At 45.4% G+C, this 18,334-nt stretch overlaps 2 protein-coding genes across 3 annotated transcripts; both read left to right on the top strand.

The window, feature by feature from the left end:
* Positions 1 to 41: 41 nt before the first annotated feature.
* SNRPA1 (small nuclear ribonucleoprotein polypeptide A') lies at positions 42 to 5,830 on the top strand. The gene is made up of 9 exons (XM_053988782.1): positions 42 to 183; positions 899 to 1,046; positions 1,554 to 1,632; positions 1,984 to 2,030; positions 2,657 to 2,759; positions 3,378 to 3,457; positions 4,623 to 4,698; positions 5,069 to 5,162; positions 5,641 to 5,830. The coding sequence occupies exons 1-9, from the start codon at positions 102 to 104 to the stop codon at positions 5,697 to 5,699; spliced, it is 768 nt and encodes a 255-aa protein (XP_053844757.1). The 5' UTR covers positions 42 to 101; the 3' UTR covers positions 5,700 to 5,830.
* A 316-nt stretch (positions 5,831 to 6,146) lies between these two features.
* On the top strand, positions 6,147 to 11,864 carry SELENOS (selenoprotein S). Of its 2 annotated transcripts, none has more exons than XM_053987959.1 (6): positions 6,147 to 6,258; positions 6,390 to 6,524; positions 7,916 to 8,022; positions 8,825 to 8,914; positions 9,008 to 9,083; positions 11,053 to 11,864. In XM_053987959.1, exons 1-6 carry the CDS (start codon positions 6,177 to 6,179, stop codon positions 11,130 to 11,132), a joined length of 570 nt encoding a protein of 189 aa, XP_053843934.1. In that variant the 5' UTR covers positions 6,147 to 6,176; the 3' UTR covers positions 11,133 to 11,864. The 2 variants fall into 2 exon arrangements, with proteins under 2 accessions (XP_053843934.1, XP_053843933.1); XM_053987958.1 differs by having other exon boundaries at positions 9,005 to 9,083.
* The last annotated feature ends 6,470 nt before the right edge of the window (positions 11,865 to 18,334 follow it).

The raw sequence follows: 18,334 nt of genomic DNA, 5'->3' as shown, positions 1-18,334 counted from the left end.
GCGCGCTGTCCTGCGGCGGCGGCGCGGCGTGTCCCGTCCCGGTGTGTCGCGGTGTGTCGCCGTTTCTCGCCGTGTGTCGCCGTTTCTCGCCGTGTGTCGCGATGGTGAAGCTCACGGCGGAGCTGATCGAGCAGGCGGCACAGTACACCAACGCCGTCCGCGACCGGGAGCTCGACCTGCGCGGTGCGAGAGGGGCCGCGCTGGGAAGGGGCGGGCGCGGGCGGAGGGCTGCGGCCCGGGGGTGGCTGGGGGTGTGCGGTGTGTGTGGGGGCCTGGCCGTGGGACTGTGTTGGATCGCGGAGGAGAGGCTGTGGCGGGGTTTGGAGGGTCCGTGAGGGATTTCCCAGTGGGGCCTGGCGCCTTCCGTGGCCGGAGGTGCCGAAGCGGGACGGGGACGCCGCGGGGAGGTTGTTGGAGGGGCTGCAGTGGCCGGGGGCTGGGGATGCAGAGCGCCTAAAGAGGCTCCAGTGGCTTTGGGACCTGCGGGGGATGTGAGGGCGGGAATCACAGAGCGGTAGAACGGTTTAGGACGGAAGGGAACCTAAAGATCATCTCGTCCCAACCACCAAGAAGGGGATATTGCGGGAAGTGTGGGAGGAATGTGCTGTGATGGGGGGGGGGATGTGCCAGAAAGGCGGGTTTGGCTCGGAGGACACGTCCAGGCAGGGACCTGGGGTTTTGCTGAGGGGGAGGAAGAAGGCTTCAAAAAGCCATGAGGGCTGTTGGGTTTGAGGAGGAGAGTTTGGTCTGGGAGTGGTGTGGAGCAGAGTCAATCCCGAGGTGTTTTGTCTGAGCCTTATCAGCATCCTCAGTCCATCCCGATTTGCCCCCACACACTCTGTTGTGCTCTGCTCTGCTCTGCTGTGGGCACCATTTAAGCCCTGCACTCTCTCTCCAGGCTATAAAATCCCTGTCATTGAGAACTTGGGTGCCACTCTGGACCAGTTTGATGCCATCGATTTCTCTGACAACGAGATCCGCAAGCTGGACGGGTTCCCCCTGCTGCGGAGGCTGAAAACGCTGCTCATGAACAACAACAGGATTTGGTAAGGGGCTGTGCTTTGGCCTGATGGGACCCTGGGCAGAGGAAGATGCTCTTGGGAGAGAGGTGTGTGTGTGTCTTTCAGTGCTGGGCAGCTGCAGGAGTGTTTGTTTCAGGCACTAAAATCAGCACTGAGCACTGTGCGGGCCCTCTTTCAGTTTCCTTCCTGGTTCAGTGCAAAAGTCAGTGTTTGTTTCTGAGCCAGGACAATGAGATGCTGAGTTTGGGATCTGGCCACATCTTTGGATTTCAGTAATCAGCTCCATAAAGACACGAAAAAAGGGATACCTGCCAGGGAATGGATTTAAAATCTCATATTGCACCTAATATTCTTGCAGTGATTTATTGCCAGCCTTATTACAAAAGTGTTTTGGATGCTCACCCAAACTTCTGCCAGTGTCAGACTGGGTTGTTCACAGGGAGATCCTCTGTGCTGCTGTGTTTCTCTGTGTATTTCCACCATTGCTAATTCCTGCCCTAAATGAAACCTTTGCTTTCTGTTGTTCTTCAGTCGGATTGGTGAGAACCTGGAGCAGGCTCTGCCCAGCCTCACAGAGCTCATTCTTACCAACAACAACATTGCTGAACTGGTAAGCTGTCATGCAGGATAAAGCTAAACAAGCTTAAAAGTTGTGGTTTTCACCTCTAATTTACTGTTTTCCTGAGAGTAGTGCCATATCCTTTTGGTAATAGTTGGTTCCTTCTCTTTAGAGTAATATCCTACAGTTTTGGCAGTAGTTTATGGTGTACATCCTGTAATAAACATGATTTGCATCATGCAGTGGAACAGCAGTCACAAAGCATAGTGGTTTTCCTATTAAAATAATTGCAGTAATGTAATTAATCTCTGAAATAGATATGAGTTCAGGAACTTTGTTTTCAAATATTTGATTTTTTTGCTAAAGGGGCTTAAAATTTCTTGCTGTGCTCCCTTTACCCAGGGTGAACTGGATCCATTATCAACTATTAAATCATTGACTTACCTGAGGTACGTAACCCCAAAAAGAAAAGCTGCTCTTTCTCTGGTGTTTGAACTCTGCTGCTGGCCTGGCCCTTTGCTTTGGTCTGGAATGCTTTGCTTTTTATGAGCTGTGACAGATCCTTTATGTCTAAAAACTGAATTGATAAACTTAATGAGCATCTGGTAATTAATGTCTGAGGTTTTATATCACTGACTGTTGAGATAATGAGATGTAACATCTCTAGGAACCAATACACAAGTGCTGAAGTGAGCTTAACCTTTAAAAACCTAAAACCAAAAGGTTTAATCTGTTGATAAAAAAAAAAAAGTTTAAAATACATGTAAACAAGGACTTTTCAGTAATAATAAAGTGTTGTTTCAGTTACTTTTTTGGGGGAGTATTGTGATTATTTTGAGGTTGTTCTTAATGTTGTCCTTCAGTTAAATCTACTGAATTGCTATGGTGCAAGTTTTTATTATTGTTTCCATAATATCAAAGAACTGTCACTAGGCTTATTTCATGGTTTTATTTGTTACCTGTTACAGCAGGAAGTACATGAATGCATTTCAAGTATATTAATATATTTCAATACAAGTGTATTTTAAAAAAATTTGTATTAAGAGCCTCTTTATAACCTTTATTTACTTCACAGTGTTCTAAGGAATCCTGTAACAAATAAGAAACATTACAGATTATATCTAATTCATAAAGTTCCCCAGGTCAGAGTGTTGGATTTTCAAAAAGTGAAGCTCAAAGTAAGTCTGCTTGCTTTTGATTTAGGTGTTTGGCGGTTTTTTGTTTGGCTTTTTTTGGTTGGGCTTCTTTTTAGGGTTTTGCTTTGTTTTGGGTTTTTTTTTTTTGTTGTTTTTGTTGTTTTGGTTTTTTTTGGGGTTTTTTTGCATTCTTGAAAATTCACCACTAACAGCAATCTTGTTGCCATAGTTGTAAATTTTATTGAAACTGTAAGTGGCTCTACAGCGCTCTCATTGTTTTCTTTCATGGTTTCATTCTGTTAAGGATATAATCTGTTTAATTATGTTTAATTAAGTTCTAGTGCCTTTGTTTAGTGTTGCTCTTTCCTGTCCCTCTGGTGTTGGTTGGAGACACCTCTAGAGAAAGAAATGAGCAAACACCACAGCCCTCAGCTCTGGGTGGGGGATGAGTGTGGGAAAGAGCTCTTCATTTTAAGAGCACGAGGTTGATACATCTTTGAGTGTTTGGGTAATGTTTATCTGCTTGTTCTTATATCTGGTCTCCATGTACCAATTTCACTGATGAGGATGAGCCAAAGTGTCTTTCTTGGCCAAGACAGAAGCTTTGCAAAGTGTGATGTTCTCAAATTAACTTTGTGTGTGTGTGTGGTATCGCTGTAGGAGCGACAGGAGGCAGAGAAAATGTTCAAGGGCAAACGGGGTGCACAGCTTGCAAAGGATATTGCCAGGAGAGCAAAAACGTAAGATAAAACAAACAAATTTACACTGGCATCCTCCTTCAGAAACACCACTTTCTTTGTGTGCAGTATCAGGCAGAAAACTGAAATATCAGCTGCTGGCAGGATGCCTCAAAAGCTTTGGGAGCCACAAGTGCCTTGTCCAAGCACCCCGAGTTTTGGATGGTGGTGAACACATCTCAGAACTCTTGTGAAAGAGTTAACTTGGTCAAGGTGGATTCACTGAATTCAGCAAGCAGGAAACCTTAATTTTATTTTTGTTACTTAACTGCAGAGAGGTGGCCATTATTTAATTTGTGGTTGGTAGGGTTTTTCTCCTAGATGATTGGTTTTGTTTGGCCAAATTCTTTTGTTTTGTTTTATTTCCCAAAATAAATAAATATGTGTTTATTTTGGGAATAAACTGCAAGATCTGCTGTAGTTAGGAGATGAAATACAAATTAAAATCTTTAATTAAGCTATTCCAGTATATGTATATTTAGTTTAATTGTTAAGTGGTACATCATATGTTTTGATCAACCTATTTGGTAATAAGAATTCAGATCACAGCATTTCCAAATTCATAGTTAAATAGAAAAATGTCTTGAACTTACTTAGCATTTAAACCTATAATGGATGGATTTGAGCTCGAGTTTGTGAGTGGAAAGGGATTCAGGTCTGTTACAGTTTTAGAATAAGCAGGTGATCTCCTTAAAGCAGCAGCAGCAGATAACCTTTCTCTTTTGACTGTTAAGATGAATTCCAGTTTAATGTAGGCTTTACTTCAGGCTGCTGTAATATCAGATTTGACACATGGGAACAGAAACTCCATTTTCAGTTACTCTTTATTTATCCACCCTGCTTTTGTAATGGCAGCAGACCAGCTGAGTGTTCAGCAACATCCAAATGGAAGAGCTTTTGTCAACTGCCTGATGAATAAAGTTAAGTTCTGCCTCTGAGCAGATGAAAAGGTGGGGGGGGGATGGGACAGTGAGGACAAGTGGCTGGTGTTTCTGAAGGAGGCAATTCTTCACTGTATCAGTTTGTTAACAAAGATAAGATACTACACTTGATGGCATGAAATGCTTTCAAACCTAGTTTGGAAGCATTTCAAGTTAAGAGAAGCAGCTACTCTTCAAAAAGTGTAACAGGTCTCTTTTTTTTTTTTTTTTTTTTTTCCCTTTTGAAGCTTCAATCCAGGGGCTGGTCTGCCAACAGACAAAAAGAAAACTGGGCCCTCTCCAGGGGATGTGGAGGCAATTAAGGTAAATATGTCAGGGGGAAAGTGGAGGAGAAAAGCTGTCATGGATCCAAATTGAACAAAAGTTTCCTTTGTGCTGTTCAGACAAATAGATCAGCGTGTCCTGGCTCTGGTTTAGGTTCTTTTTCTGTAAGTTTTCTTCTGACCTATCTGTATTTTGAAAACTTAAATGAAGTGTTAACCTGAGCTTAGAGTTCTTCCAATGGAGGGGGGAGGTAATGATTTGTCGTGTGTGGAATTTTCTAGAACTAGAATTCAGTAGACCTTTCCTGGGTGTTCAGTGTCCCTTAACTGGCAGGAATCTGGGTTTTGTGCTGGTTCTGGGCAGACTGAGCCCGGGCGTGTGAGCATTCACGGAGCTCTCTGTTTCTCAGACTGCCATAGCGAACGCCTCGACCCTGGCGGAGGTGGAGCGGCTGAAGGGTTTGCTGCAGGCGGGACAGATCCCCGGCAGGGAGCGGAAATCAGGTCACTGCTGCTGCTGCTGCTGCTCTTCCCCAAAGAGAACCTCTCTCCCTCCCTTCCCGATGCTGTGTGTGATCTCTGTGGGGAGCTGGGTAGACAAAGCGTGAGTTTGTCATCTGTGCAGCACATCCCTGGCTCTGTGATGTGCCTGGCCTTGGGTGCAGCTCCGGGCTGTCACCTGCACTCCCTCCAGAGCCAGGTGCCCAACAAGGGGCTCCAAAGTTCATCCCAGTTATTTAACCAAGTGAGATGAATTACAGAGTCTCTCTGGACCTCTGCCGAGCATCAGTGCCTCAGCAATGCAGAGATGGATCTCAGCTGTAGGCTGGCCACAGCACCAGTTTTCTGTACATGGGGGATACCTGATTTTCCTTTCTGTAGAGTTTTTAAACGTTCCCGTTATTACTCTTCTGCAGAGGGGTGGGAAAAGAGCAGCAACGTCTGCAGCAGCTGCCCTAAAACTCTTGACGTGTCCTTTCAGGCCCATCGGAGGACGGCGAAGAAGAAATGGAAGAGGACACAGTGCCAAACGGATCGTAGCCCGGGCCGCGCCGCGCTCCGGCCCCCCCAGGAGCCCTTTCCTGTCCCGTGCCGTGCCGGTGTTCCCGGCGGGGCCCGTCGCCCCCGTCCTCGCGCATTTCGCTGTTCAATAAACGAACGGTCCCTTTTTCTCCCGCTGGTGCCGCATCCGCTTCCCGGGCGGGGCGGGCGGGGCGGGACGGAAGACGTTTTGGCGCACCCTGATTGGCTGCCTTGCGCCTGCCCCCTTCTCTCATTGGCCGGCGCAGCCGCGCGTCATGGCGGGCACTCCGCCAGCGGCGGCGCGGCGCTTCCTGGCGGCGGCGGACGGGGCGGTGATTGGTGGAGCGGGGCGGGCCCGGACGTGAGGCGGCGGCGGACGGGGCGGTGATTGGCGGAGCGGGGCGGGCCCGGACGTGAGGCGGCGGCGGACGGGGCGGTGATTGGCGGAGCGGGGCGGGCCCGGACGTGAGGCGGCGGCGGCGGCGGCGGCGGGCGATGGATCTCGGGGACGGCGGCCCCGCGGCGGGGCCCGGGCCGGCGCTGGGCCGGGGCGGCCTGGAGGCCCTGCAGCACACGGGTGAGGGGCCGCGGGCCGGGGGTGAGGGCGGGGCGCGGCGGGGCCGAGGCGCGGAGCCGGGGCCGCTCCCCCGCCCGGGTGGGCCCCTTGCCGTGCGGCCCGCGCTCACCCCCGGCCTGTCCCCGTGGCAGTGGGCGCGGTGCTGTCCAGCTATGGCTGGTACATGCTGCTGGCCGCGGTCGCCGTGTACCTCCTCGTGCAGAAGGTGTCCCGCAGCCTGGCGGCGCGGCCGGGCGGCCGGCCCGGAGCAGCTGAGGCGGCGGAGGGTGAGTACAGAGCGCTGCGGCCCCTCCGGAGCGGTGTTCGTGCCCCTCAAAGGGGTTCTGATGGAGGGTGATGCTCGGGGTAACCTTTCAGCCCACACATCCTGAGCCTGAAGAGATCACCGGGAAGGGCTGGGCCGAGGGAAGTGTTTGTGAAAGGCTCTGAAGGAAAAGCTGTGTCCCAAAGTGAAGGAGTGGGACATCACCCTAGGGTATCTGCTCTTCGGTGGGGCAGGAGCTGAGGAGATGGAGGCTAGAAGCGCCTGTGGCCGGTTACCAAATAACTTTCAGACTTACCAAAGCCAAAATGCCCAAATCTAAATCCTGGTGAAAATACTTCTATAAACATTAACTTTTTATTAATATTCATCACCCCCTTCCAGTTACTCGTTCCCAGTTCCTGCTCTGGCAGGGCTGTGTACGTTTGGGGTGTGACTCTGTGTGTTATCTTTGGGAGTGTGGCACAGGTTGTAAATCTCACACGGTCACAATCCTGCTGAAAAGCACAGGCTGTGCTGTTGGACCTGCCAAATCCATGAGTGCTTGGCACTGATCCCTTGGACACGTTGGCCCCACAGTAAAATCTTATTTGCACGTTCTTATCCTCCTGCTGTTCTTTTGTGATGGTAATTAAATGGCTATTTAATTCCCCAAACTGCCTGTAAAATGAAATTATTGAAAATTCTGACATTTCTTTTTCATACTCATCACTGGATCATAGCAAAAAATGAGACAAACAAATGTGGAGATGCTTCAGCTGATGGAAGAAAACAGAGCACCATTTGCCTTTTTTGGGGGGTATAATTTTCCTTTTGACCTTCACATGTCACTCATCAAGAGCAGTAGTGACTCAGTGTGGCTTTTCTGAGACCTCCAGGTGTCTCTTGAGATGTGTGTCATGTTTGCAAGTGATTTCTCTGCTGATGGAGGGTGTTAAATCCACTGCTGCACTGACACCAGCAGGACCCATTGCCAGAAGGAGTGGGAGGGAATGTGGGCTGGTTGCCTCATCCTTCTGCGTAAAAGAAGTTCTCTGGGTAAAAATGGTCCCTGCAAAGCCTGAGTGATATTTCTGAGTTAATTTGTATCTAACAAATCCTTCAGAAATAGAAGGAAGTGTCCTTGAAGTGTGAGGTTTAAATTTTATGGTTAGGTACACTTGTGAGCTTATTAAAATCCTGCTAAAGTAATTGCTTTAAAGCAGTAAAACAAGATGAAGTTTAATTCAGCATTATAAACTACTATAAAAGATTAGCTGGAAACTGAACTTGAGCTGTGATTTTCTGCAAGACAGCTGCAGGGAGAAGTGTGAGCCTTTCCTTATTACAATTCTTTGAGGAGACCATCTAGGACTTACTTTGAGTAGCTTTGCAAACTCTTTCCTGATCTCCTAGAACCTGATGTGGTGGTAAGAAGGCAGGAAGCTTTGGCAGCAGCTCGCCTCAGGATGCAAGAGGAATTGAATGCACAAGCAGAAAAATACAAAGAAAAACAAAGACAGGTAACCAGAAAGCATTTCTTCCTTTACCTCATAAATTTGTCATCAAGCACAGCAAATTGTAGTTGTGAACCAGGGTCACTGTGGGCCTGGTGTTCATTTTTTCACAGGTAAATCTGTACCTGCAGGAGCTTTGTTGTGTGTGCAGTGAATGGCTGGAGGGGTTTTGCTGGCCTTTAAATTAACTGTTCCACGGCACATGTGTGTTTTCTGCTCTTAAAGGCAAATACAAGTGTTAGAAACGTAGCTTAGCATTGCTGCAATTTTAGGGTCTGAATTACAGCTTAAGATCACGAGGAATAGCAAACTTCTGAATGGGGCAGGGCAGGGAATGGGTGTGATCAGCATAGTAATAACTCTGATCATCATCCCACCTCTTCTGGTCTTGCTTTTGCAGTCAGACACTCAGACCTCAGTTTGTAGCTGATGCTTCAAGTAATATTGGTTAAAAATAAAGAGTATTTTCTTTGTTCTGTAGAACTCCACGTTGTGCATTAAATTACTCCAATATTCTTTACTTAGTTCTTTTTATAGACTCAGGGTTTAAACTTGCCACTTGGTTTTGTTTTACCTTCAAAATCTTTTAAAGCATCAAGTGGCCAAAAGAAGCTGCAGACTCAGTCCCGAGCAGGGGGAGAGATGTGGCTGTATAAAAAGAGTAAATGCTTCCATAATCTCAGAGATACTGCATCAGATAAATACAGTTTGATGAGTCTGTTATAGCTGTTTCTGGGGATTCTGTTAGCTCTGAAATCTTAGTTTAAAGATGAAAGCTGAGCTTAAGCCTGTGTCCTGTGTTCTGTAGCTGGAGGAGGAGCGGCGAAGGCAGAAGATCGCGATGTGGGAGAGCATGCAAGAAGGAAAAAGCTACAAAGGAAACCTGAAACTGAATCAGGTAACAGCCATGTTAATCAGGTCACAGTTGTGTTCCTATGATTAAGGGAGCTGAGATTCAGATTGAGTAACTTTCTGCTTTTCTGAACAGCAGGAAGTAGAATCTGGTGCCTCTTCTGCCTCAGCAGTCCCGAAATCTAAACCAAACAAAAAGCCTTTGAGAGGAGGTGGTGAGTATGGAATCCTTCAGACACTCTGAGCTTGGAACAGGGCATTTTCCCAGCTGTATCTATGGGCTCTGTACATACTTTTTGTCTTTTCCAAGGAAGAAACAAAACGTTCCTTACAAACAAGCTCTTTATCTCTGATCAGCTGGACTGCTCTGTCCCTTGTGCAAAAGCTGGCAGGAAGTTTTGGAGTGCTTTCTCCTGGGAAAAGAATGGATCAGGTTTTTTTGTAAATATGCTTTGGCATCATTTACTGAGATTTTTGTCACTGAGAATTACAGATTCTTACAGTAGTTCTGGGATCCTTCCCCCGTTATTCTAGAAGTTCAATAATTTAGTATCTGGTCTGCCTTTAAAGCACCTGTAGTACTGACTAAATGCAAAAAGAGGGTATTTTACTTTGTACTATGTGGATTCAGATGATGAAAGAAATTATTATGTAAAATGTGACCTTATTTTTCATATACCACAGTGCTGACCTATTGAATATCTAAATCCTGTTATAAACTCTTAACAATGCTCACAAAGCACCAGAAGGTCTCACTGTTAAACTCAGTCACCTACTGGAACCATTTTGATGGATGAAGTGCTTTCTATGACCTCACATTGCCCATGTCAGGCTCCCTGGCCATGCAGGCAGTCTGCTTCCTTTCCTCTCAGCCCAGCAGCCCTTGCCATACCTGCAGGTGCTAATTTGGGTGTATTGTAATGACAATTTTCCATGGTGGAGTGGATCATCCAGACAGCCTCAATCAGGCTGAAAAGGGGGCCCACTTAGGGTGCAGTGCTAAGTGACTTGATTAAATGTATGAAATCTGTGGATTCTTGATTAAACATACTAAACCTCAATAGCAGTGCAGTGCTGGGATTTCTTGAGTATTTTTCTTGAGTATTCTGCTGGGATTTTTTGAGTATTTTTCCTGACATTTGAAGGAATCTGATTCATCTTAGGTTGTTTAATATGAGGGTGTGATGTCTGATGCTGTCAGCTATCTTTGGTATCTCTGTCATGGGATATTTACCTCCCTGGGGGATGAGAAATGCAGGGGTCAGCTGTGCTGAGAGCCAGGCTCAGGGCAGCCTTCCAGCTGCTACCTGTCCTAGTTTAATCCTCAGCAAAGTCCTTGCTTAAGTAACCAATTACAGAATTAGAGGTCTCAGATCTTCTCCTGAGGTAGATCAGCATGAAGTGAAAGAACCATCTGTGCTGCTCAGCTGCTCAATTAAGCTAGAAAGCAAAACTTGGCTTTGGTATGAGAAAAACAAATTTCAAAGATGAAGGTGATGCTGGGAGTTTCAGTGGAACAGGTTGCTTTGAAACCCCCCTGGTTAGCAGTGCTGCTAGGATTTGGGTTCCTAGGTTTGTGCAGAACAAATTGAAGATGTTTGCCAAGTTGTAAATTTCTGAGTGTGTTGTCCTGACATGAAGTTTCCCATGGTTACAGCATTAGGATGTTCAGCTAAAGTGTATTTGCCTTACTGCCTATGCTTGCCTTTCAAACGCTCTAAAAAAATCCTTTACAGTGTTAAAGAGTGGATTTACCTTTTGGCATTCAGAGTATTCCTTGCAGGACTGGAATAAAGGATTGTTTTAAGTCCCTGACTGTTGGGGCTCTTGCAGAACAGATACACTCTACAGAGTTTACTGTAAGAGCTGCTGTTGCTGCTCTGTTTATCCTGCAGAGCAGCACTGCAGCTTTAGTGCAGACTTAGAAAAATTAAATGGTAATTAATTTCAATTTCATTTAATCCAAATTAATCAAATTAAAACATGAGTGTTTTGCAATGGCTTTTAAAGAAACAAACCCTCTCAAGTCTGGATGTTTTCTGTGCCTTCATTTTCCCTAAAATGCTGCGTGTGTGTGAAGTATGAGCAAGGTGTAAATATTGTGAGATCTGTTTTTCCTTGTGTGTTGGTGAAGGGCTGTGGAGGATGAATATTAACAGAGTGGATTTCTCCTGTGTGTTCTAGGCTATAACCCCCTGTCTGGAGAAGGAGGAGGGACGTGCTCCTGGAGACCCGGCCGGCGGGGCCCCTCAGCAGGTGGATGAGGCTAACATCCCTAGTGTCCCCTGGCACTGGCAGGCTTGATCCCACCCCCTGTCTCGCTGCCTACAGCTGGCCTGTCACAGGCACTCCTTTGGGGCTGCTTTAGTGCACTTGTGAACTTAAAAACAGTTTTCTGTTTGTTTGATCTACACTGTTTCCAAATTGTAACACATTGGCTGATCCTCTTAGAGAGGGCAAAGAGAGAAGCAATTTCAGTATAATCAGTTCATCTTCACTCTTATGTAGAGAGGAAGAGTAGTCTCCAGCCAAGGTGATTTACCTGGGATTGTGAAATCTGGGCTTTCTGGCAAATTTAGTTATCTATGCTCACTTTACCTCTGTAAGATGAGGATATTTACCATCCTCAGACATGTTACCAGATTTACCTTCCAGCTAAACACCGTCATTTAGAGAGGATGAATATTACCATTGGCAGACACCTTGAATTTAGGCAGAGGGGCTTTCAGGAAAAGCACAGGTGATCTGACAAATGCCACGGATTTGCACCGAAGGCCAGTTATTGCAGAAGAGTCTCTGTGACAAGCCAGCTTGAATGATGTTTTCCTTATAAATGGTAAACAAACCAGTGAGGATTACTGATGCTAGACAGCAGACAGGGGGGTTCTTGCTATTCCTTTTTTTTTTCTTTTTTATTTCAACTGCTTTGTAAAAACAAGACACTATTATTATTAAATATAATTGCAAACATCATAAATCTAGTATTTACAATCTCATGGTTTTCTACAGCATCTTTTTTATAGAAGGTATTTGTTCTAGTGCAATAAATATGTATAAAGCAAGGTGGGAGATGAAGTGACCCTGCTGCAGCCTGTGCAGCACCAAAGCTGAGGGTGGTGTGTGCTGAGGAGGGCTCTGGCCAGTGAAAGTGTCACACTGGCAAGTGAGGGGTGCAAGGAGCATGTGGTGTTCATCCTTCTGGTGTATGTCCAGCACTGAGGACAGAAAACACCTGGTCATCATAACCAAACTTTCCAAGCATCCCATCCCCTTGATTTTCTCTCTATAATCCAACAGACATATAAAATCCAGGTTGTCTTTGGAGAGGAGTGAAATAATTCCTGTTGGCATAGGACAAGTGTCCCTGAGTCCAGTTGCTGCTCCTGAGCTGGTCTGTGGGCATTGGGGTAGGGAGCAGTGGATCCTTAGAGCTTAGGGCTGCTCAAGCACTTGTTTCTGAATATTTACTCCTGGAATATTTGTACTTATCAATAGATACGAGTGTCAGCTTTGAATACACTGTTTATATGCATGCTGATATTTCTCTTGGCTAGAAATGCAGCAGGAGTGTGTTATTAGAGTTTTAAAGTTGGTAATGAAATTGAAAGGCCAAGAACCTTTTGTTTTAGACACAACAAAGTGTTTGGTCATGTGTGCATGGAAGGTGAAGTGAGGCTGTTGATGTTCCTATGGAAATTCATTCAGAGGCCAGTGTATGTAACTGAAGGTTTTAATCCTTCATAAGGCAAAAAGAAATAGAGGTGGGGAAGGATATTTTCAAGATCTGAAGAGTCTTCCTCAGGAAAGAGGACTAAGTTGTAATGCCTTAGGGAACATCTTCCCCCTTGTGTTGGGGAAACAGGCAACAGACTGAGGTGTTGTCTTCAGAAAAACAAATGGGGGAGGTTGTTGTTCTAAAGAAGCAGAAGAAATCCTTGTGTTCATAAAATGGTCAGGGATGGGTTTATTTAATTCAGAAAAGCATTTGCAAAATAAATAAGCAGGTCTTAACTGAGCATATGCTAATCTTTCTCTGTCTCAAGACTTGCTTCTGGCTAGGACTAGGGATATGGCTTTTTGCCCAATTCTAAGGTTTAGTAAGACATGTCAAGTGAAAATGAAAAGTACATCTTTCTGGAAGCTTCAAACTTTTTTGTCTTTTTTTTTTTTTTTTAATTATTATTTTAATCCTCAAGTTCCTGAGTTTTTCTTAGTCTGACACTTCTAAGCTATTGAACAGGGTGGGACGAAAAACCTCAGTTCATAAAACTTTTCTTTTGGCTCACAACCTGCACAAGAGGGAAGGTTTTTTCCTCTGACTTCAAATGGAAAGCTCTCCCCTGACCACAAGCATTATGGAAAGGTGGTTGCTTGCTGCTTTATAGCTCAGGAGTGAAGCATGCAGAAAGCATTAGGTGAAAGTGAACTATTTAATGAATCCATTGTTCCTGGTTTGGTATGAATTCCCAAGAACTTGAATTATGAAAGATCATATTAAAAAGCCTTCAGGAGATTTTTTTTTCCCCCCCACTAGAGCAGTTATGCAAGAAGCCTCTTGCTTTACTCATGCAGATGTTCTGGAAATACCTCTATCTGGGAGAAGCTGGGTAATAAACTATTTAACTGCTGTATAATGGTATTTAACCACTGAAGAATAATCTGGTTTGGGTATTAAAAAATTCAAAAACCAAGCAAAACATTCAGAGGCACAAAAAATTTCTGAAGATGTTAACTTGCTTGTGAAGTGCAGCTAAGTATTTTTTGTTGCTTTTAGATGATTTCTGTGCTGGAGTTTTTTGTTTTCTTTAAATTGCAGATGAGATCTGGTTTGTGCATAGTTCTCTTAACTATTCATCAGGAGATCTTGAGCACTGGAGTTAAAACTGAACAAAACAACCCACAATGTCAGACTCATAAAAATTATTTGGCTTTATTTGTGCCTTTAAAAAACATTGTGAAATGAGGGAAAGATTTTAAGAGTGATATTGCATACTTGGGTGTTTAAAAAATATGTTTCTTATGCTGGAAATTTTTAATAACAAACAGAAGAGGGAGTTTGGGGAGTGAGGGCAATGGGGGACTCAGTCAGCAGAGCTGTTCCCAGGTGTTCCAGAGTTATCTGTGTTTCAATCAAAGATCAATGTGAATGAAAATTATAATTGCACCTGTATCTGCAAGGAACTGCTGTCCTTGCAAAATCTGAGTGCAGGTGTGAAATGCCAGTACTAACAAATCTCATCTGTGCTTTATTCAGCTCTGTACTATTCTGACTCAAAACTCAAGGAGCTGGGCTGTTGTGCAGTGGCTCTCTGCTCAGACTCTGCTGGTACTCAGCTCACGTGTTTAGATTTTTTTTTTTTGGGGGGGAGGGAGAGGTTTGTGTCTTATTCCCCTCCCTAGAAGGTGACTTTGCATTCCAGAGTTCTGTGAAGGGGGATGGCATCCAGCCTGAGAGTCTCCTGTCCATTTCACCAGCAGCCCTGTTGTTACTGGCTGCATTTAAATCCTTCTAATGCTCTTCTTTCTGCCTCCTGCTCAAGCAGGCAGCTCCCTTCTTGTGCAGTTGCAAGCCTGGCTGCACATCAGCACACATCTCAGCATCAGATTCACCTTCTGGATGAATTTTGCCCTTACACAGGCTAAAAAGTGGCACCTTTTCAGGGGTCAGTTTAGCCACAAGTGAAGCTCAGTGGATTTCTGTCCGTGCTATAGCTGAACAGTGAAACTATGCAATTTCCAGCTGTAAAAAAAAAAAAAAAAAAAAAAAAGCTAGTCTTGGATGGGCTGAAGCTTTGGGTTTTTATTTTTTTTTTTCCTCCCTCCTGTGTGGAATGAAAGCTTGGCTTTTGGAACAGCTCTGCAACCACAAAGGAAAAGCACACGGCTGCTGGCTGGGTGGCGTCCTGGCCCGGCTGCACTGCTGTAGCTGATTTTTGTGGGAGCTTCCAAGGCAGGCTGACACACACCCTGCCCATATTCCCAGCTCCAGAGCCAGCGACTTCAAAACCTTCTGTTGGTTTTTTTTTTTTTTTTTTTTATGATAAACTGATGTCTTCAGTGGAATAGATGCCCTCAGCTCAGCTTTGGTGGGGAAAATAACACATTTCTTGTTGAAGGTTTCCGTGGCAAGGCGCTGGCAGGGGAGACAGGTGCTGTTCTCAGGTACTGATTGCTGTGATTTTATTTTGAAGTGCACACCTGCTAAAAAGCACTTTCAGCACAGAGCAAGATCTCCACTGGTGAATTTACAATTTCACTCCTTCCTCTACCATAGATTCTTTCTGTGTGGTGGTTACCAGCTTCCAAGCTGGTTCTGTGGGTAACAGTCATGGAGGGAGGCAGGGAAAAGAACTTAGAAAATTTTATCTAAAGAGAATGGAGGGGAAATGGATACCCTGAAATATCTGGCATTTAAGTCTAGTTCTAGTCTGCATTAAAATGGGGAGTTACTGTCAGCTTGGCCTGAAAGATGCACTTTGAAAAAACCAAAAAAACACAGGTTGTACAGCTTTACTTTATCACATACTAGAAGGGGGCAGCACTGCCTGTGAATTCCATTTATTAGGTAATGTAACTGCCACTTCTTTAGGTGTTCTGCTTTTGAGGCTCACTATTTAAACACATATTCTGGGCTTTTCCAGCGCGTTCTTGCCTCGGCTCTGGCGGCACCACGTTAAAAACGCATCAGTCGCCTCGTCACACCCCGCAGCGCTGCTCCTGTCCCCAGCCGGGTGGGTTCAGCAGGCGCCTGGGGAGCTGCCTGGGGAGCAGCAGGGTTTTTTCCATGGCATTGCCACATCTCCCGGCCGGGAAGGCGAGGCCGCTGCACTGCGGGGCCGGGCCGGGCGATGGCAATGTCGGGCCGGCTTTCGGAGCGAGCCCCGGGCGCTTCTGAGTCATCGCTCGGGGCTGGGCCGTGGCAGGACCAGAATAGGATGGGCAGGGAAAAAAAAAAAAAAAAAAAAAAAAACAACAAAAAAGTGGGTGCTGGAGCTGAGAAAGGAGTTTCTGCATCATTTGGGAAAATGCAGCGGTGCTGGAAATACTGTGACAGAGACAAATGCTACTGCTTGCCCAGTGAGATTTTTTCCACCATGTGTCTGTTATATTGAATATATGAAGTATGCTCATTTTCCAGTGCCTGGGCAGTTTTTAAAGTGTAAGTTTGAGTACTGGAACATTCATAATTAAAGTTTCTGGAGCATTTGGGGAGTAGTTCACTTCTGTAACTATTATTTTTAAATGTGGTAAAGAATGTGTCTTTATAGAAGGTAAATCCTGCAAGTATTGGAAGTGGGCTTGCCAGAGATGAAGTGGGAAAAAGAAGTGATAATAATGCAAGATAGTCCTTTCCTCTAATGGACAAAGTCTCCTATGTGGAAGAAACTTTTTCATTTGGTATTCAGGTTCTTTATTCCACAAGGATGACATTTATTCTGTATGCACACACACACACACACACTGGCAGCTCAAGGACTTGACTTTTTCATTGTTTAAAAATAGGATTACAGTTTTGTTAATCTGAATCTAAACCATGTGGGCCTGTCAAGTGGGCTCTCACTGGCTGGTCTGGGTGCTAATCTCGCTGGAGGGAGTGGGATGGGAGCGTGGAGATGAGCACACACCATGTGCATCCTCTGCAGATTTTGGAGAACCCTTGGAATACCTCCTCCAGCCATCCCACAAGGAATTGAAAACATGCTGCCTAAAGATGCGTTCATGCTTGTAGACTATGTTACAAAAGAAAAATATCACATCTTTGAATATATGGTAACCATGATATATAGTGACAGCTATTGAGACCAAGAGCTGTATTAATAGGGAATGGCACTTAAATGTGATTATGCAGCATGACCTTTTGCTGCCATCCAGATTAAAAATACACTCTAGGCAGGTAACAGCATTATAATTCCACTGGAAGAACTAAGCCATGCTCTTCAGGTTTTCTCTAAATCTGCTTTTTCCCCTTTTTTTCCAGCAGCCGCTCTATGCAAGAACAGGGGAGGGGGCATAAGCAGTAAAAGGGCCACGTGCCTGCCTAGCACTTTGGAACGTGAGTTTGGCACAATAAATGGCACAAAGGCAGGCATGTGGATGTGCTGTGGGAATTGTGTGAGCATTGCAACCTTCCCAGGTGGCAACCCCTCTTCACAGCTGGACATCTCAGCCTTAGAGCTGGGGTGTGATCTCGTATGAAATCTGACTGTGCCTCCTCTGCAGGTCAAATCCTGGCACCAGGAAAGCTCCCCTTCCTTCTCCTGCCCCTGCCCAAGTATTCTCTGACCACCCCTGCACGTGGTGAGCTCCAGAACCATAATTGCTCTGGAGGTGCAGCGAGGTGGGAACATGCCCAGGAGAGCTCTGGGCTGAGCAGACCCATCAGGGGAACGTGCTGCTCTGCCTCATCATTTCCATGTGTGCTGAAGTTGCACGGAGTTCTCTGTTCTGATGACTAACTTCTTTTCTTTGTGGGAAGAAGCCAACTGACAGCTCCTCAGCCCCAGCCCCAACCTTTTTCCTTTTTATTGCCTTTTAACCATGCTAGCTCTGCCTTTTCCTGTAATTCATAGGCCACAGTGGCTTTCCCTTAAATCAGGAGATTTTTACAGCTGATTTGGAGCAGGCAGAGGGTAATCTCATTCCTGCTCATGGACTTGCCACATGTGCCTCTCTTGGAAAGGAGTGGTCTTGCTTTTTTTTTGTAGCTTGAATGTCTCTTGATGTCGTGTATTTCAGGACCTGATGATCAGGCTTGTGGGGAGAGGAGAGAAGCAGAGTTTAATGAAGAACCTTTTTGAAGTGCAATAAAAGATCCATGTGTGCAGAGTGGCACAGGCTGAGGATAACCCCAGGCTTCATGGAAAGGGTCAGTGCACCAGTAGTTAGAAATAATTGTGAAGCATTGCAGACCCTGGGAAGTAGAAAGGAATTACAGTGGAAAGGACAGTCCAGCTGGCCTTTGCCAAGCAATGGTGTTCCTGCCCCTCCTGGCTTTACCTGCCTTGTGTGTATTCCAGTTTGGACTGTTCTTCCTTTCTCTCTTTTTCACCACTTAGTTCTCTTCCTCTTCACAAAAACACATCTCACTCAGTACATCTCTGTTCTGCCCATGGGCAAACAAAAGGAGATGTCCTGCTCTTTCCTGTTCACTGTTTGTATTTCTTATCTAGTTTCTATTTGTATTCAATTTTATTGTTGTTTAATACCATAAATCCTGGTGGCACTTTTCTTGTCTTATTTGTGCTCCTGACATCACGAGTTCATCTGTGCTGACCTCGGTATGAGGATTGCACCATCACAAGACCAATAAACCCCAAACAAAAGCATTTTTTTTCAAGCCATATCATTGAGCTCATTAGATAAGCAGATTGTGTCATTACCTGCTCAATCCCAGAAGCGAGACAGTTACTTGTGATCATAAAAAATCTGTCATGAATGTCTCTCTTTGGCTTATTACTCTAGAGTA

This window comes from Vidua macroura, chromosome 12 (genome assembly GCF_024509145.1).
Source record: "Vidua macroura isolate BioBank_ID:100142 chromosome 12, ASM2450914v1, whole genome shotgun sequence".
Lineage (NCBI taxonomy): Eukaryota > Metazoa > Chordata > Aves > Passeriformes > Viduidae > Vidua > Vidua macroura.
This window is presented reverse-complemented; position numbering and strand designations above follow the sequence as displayed.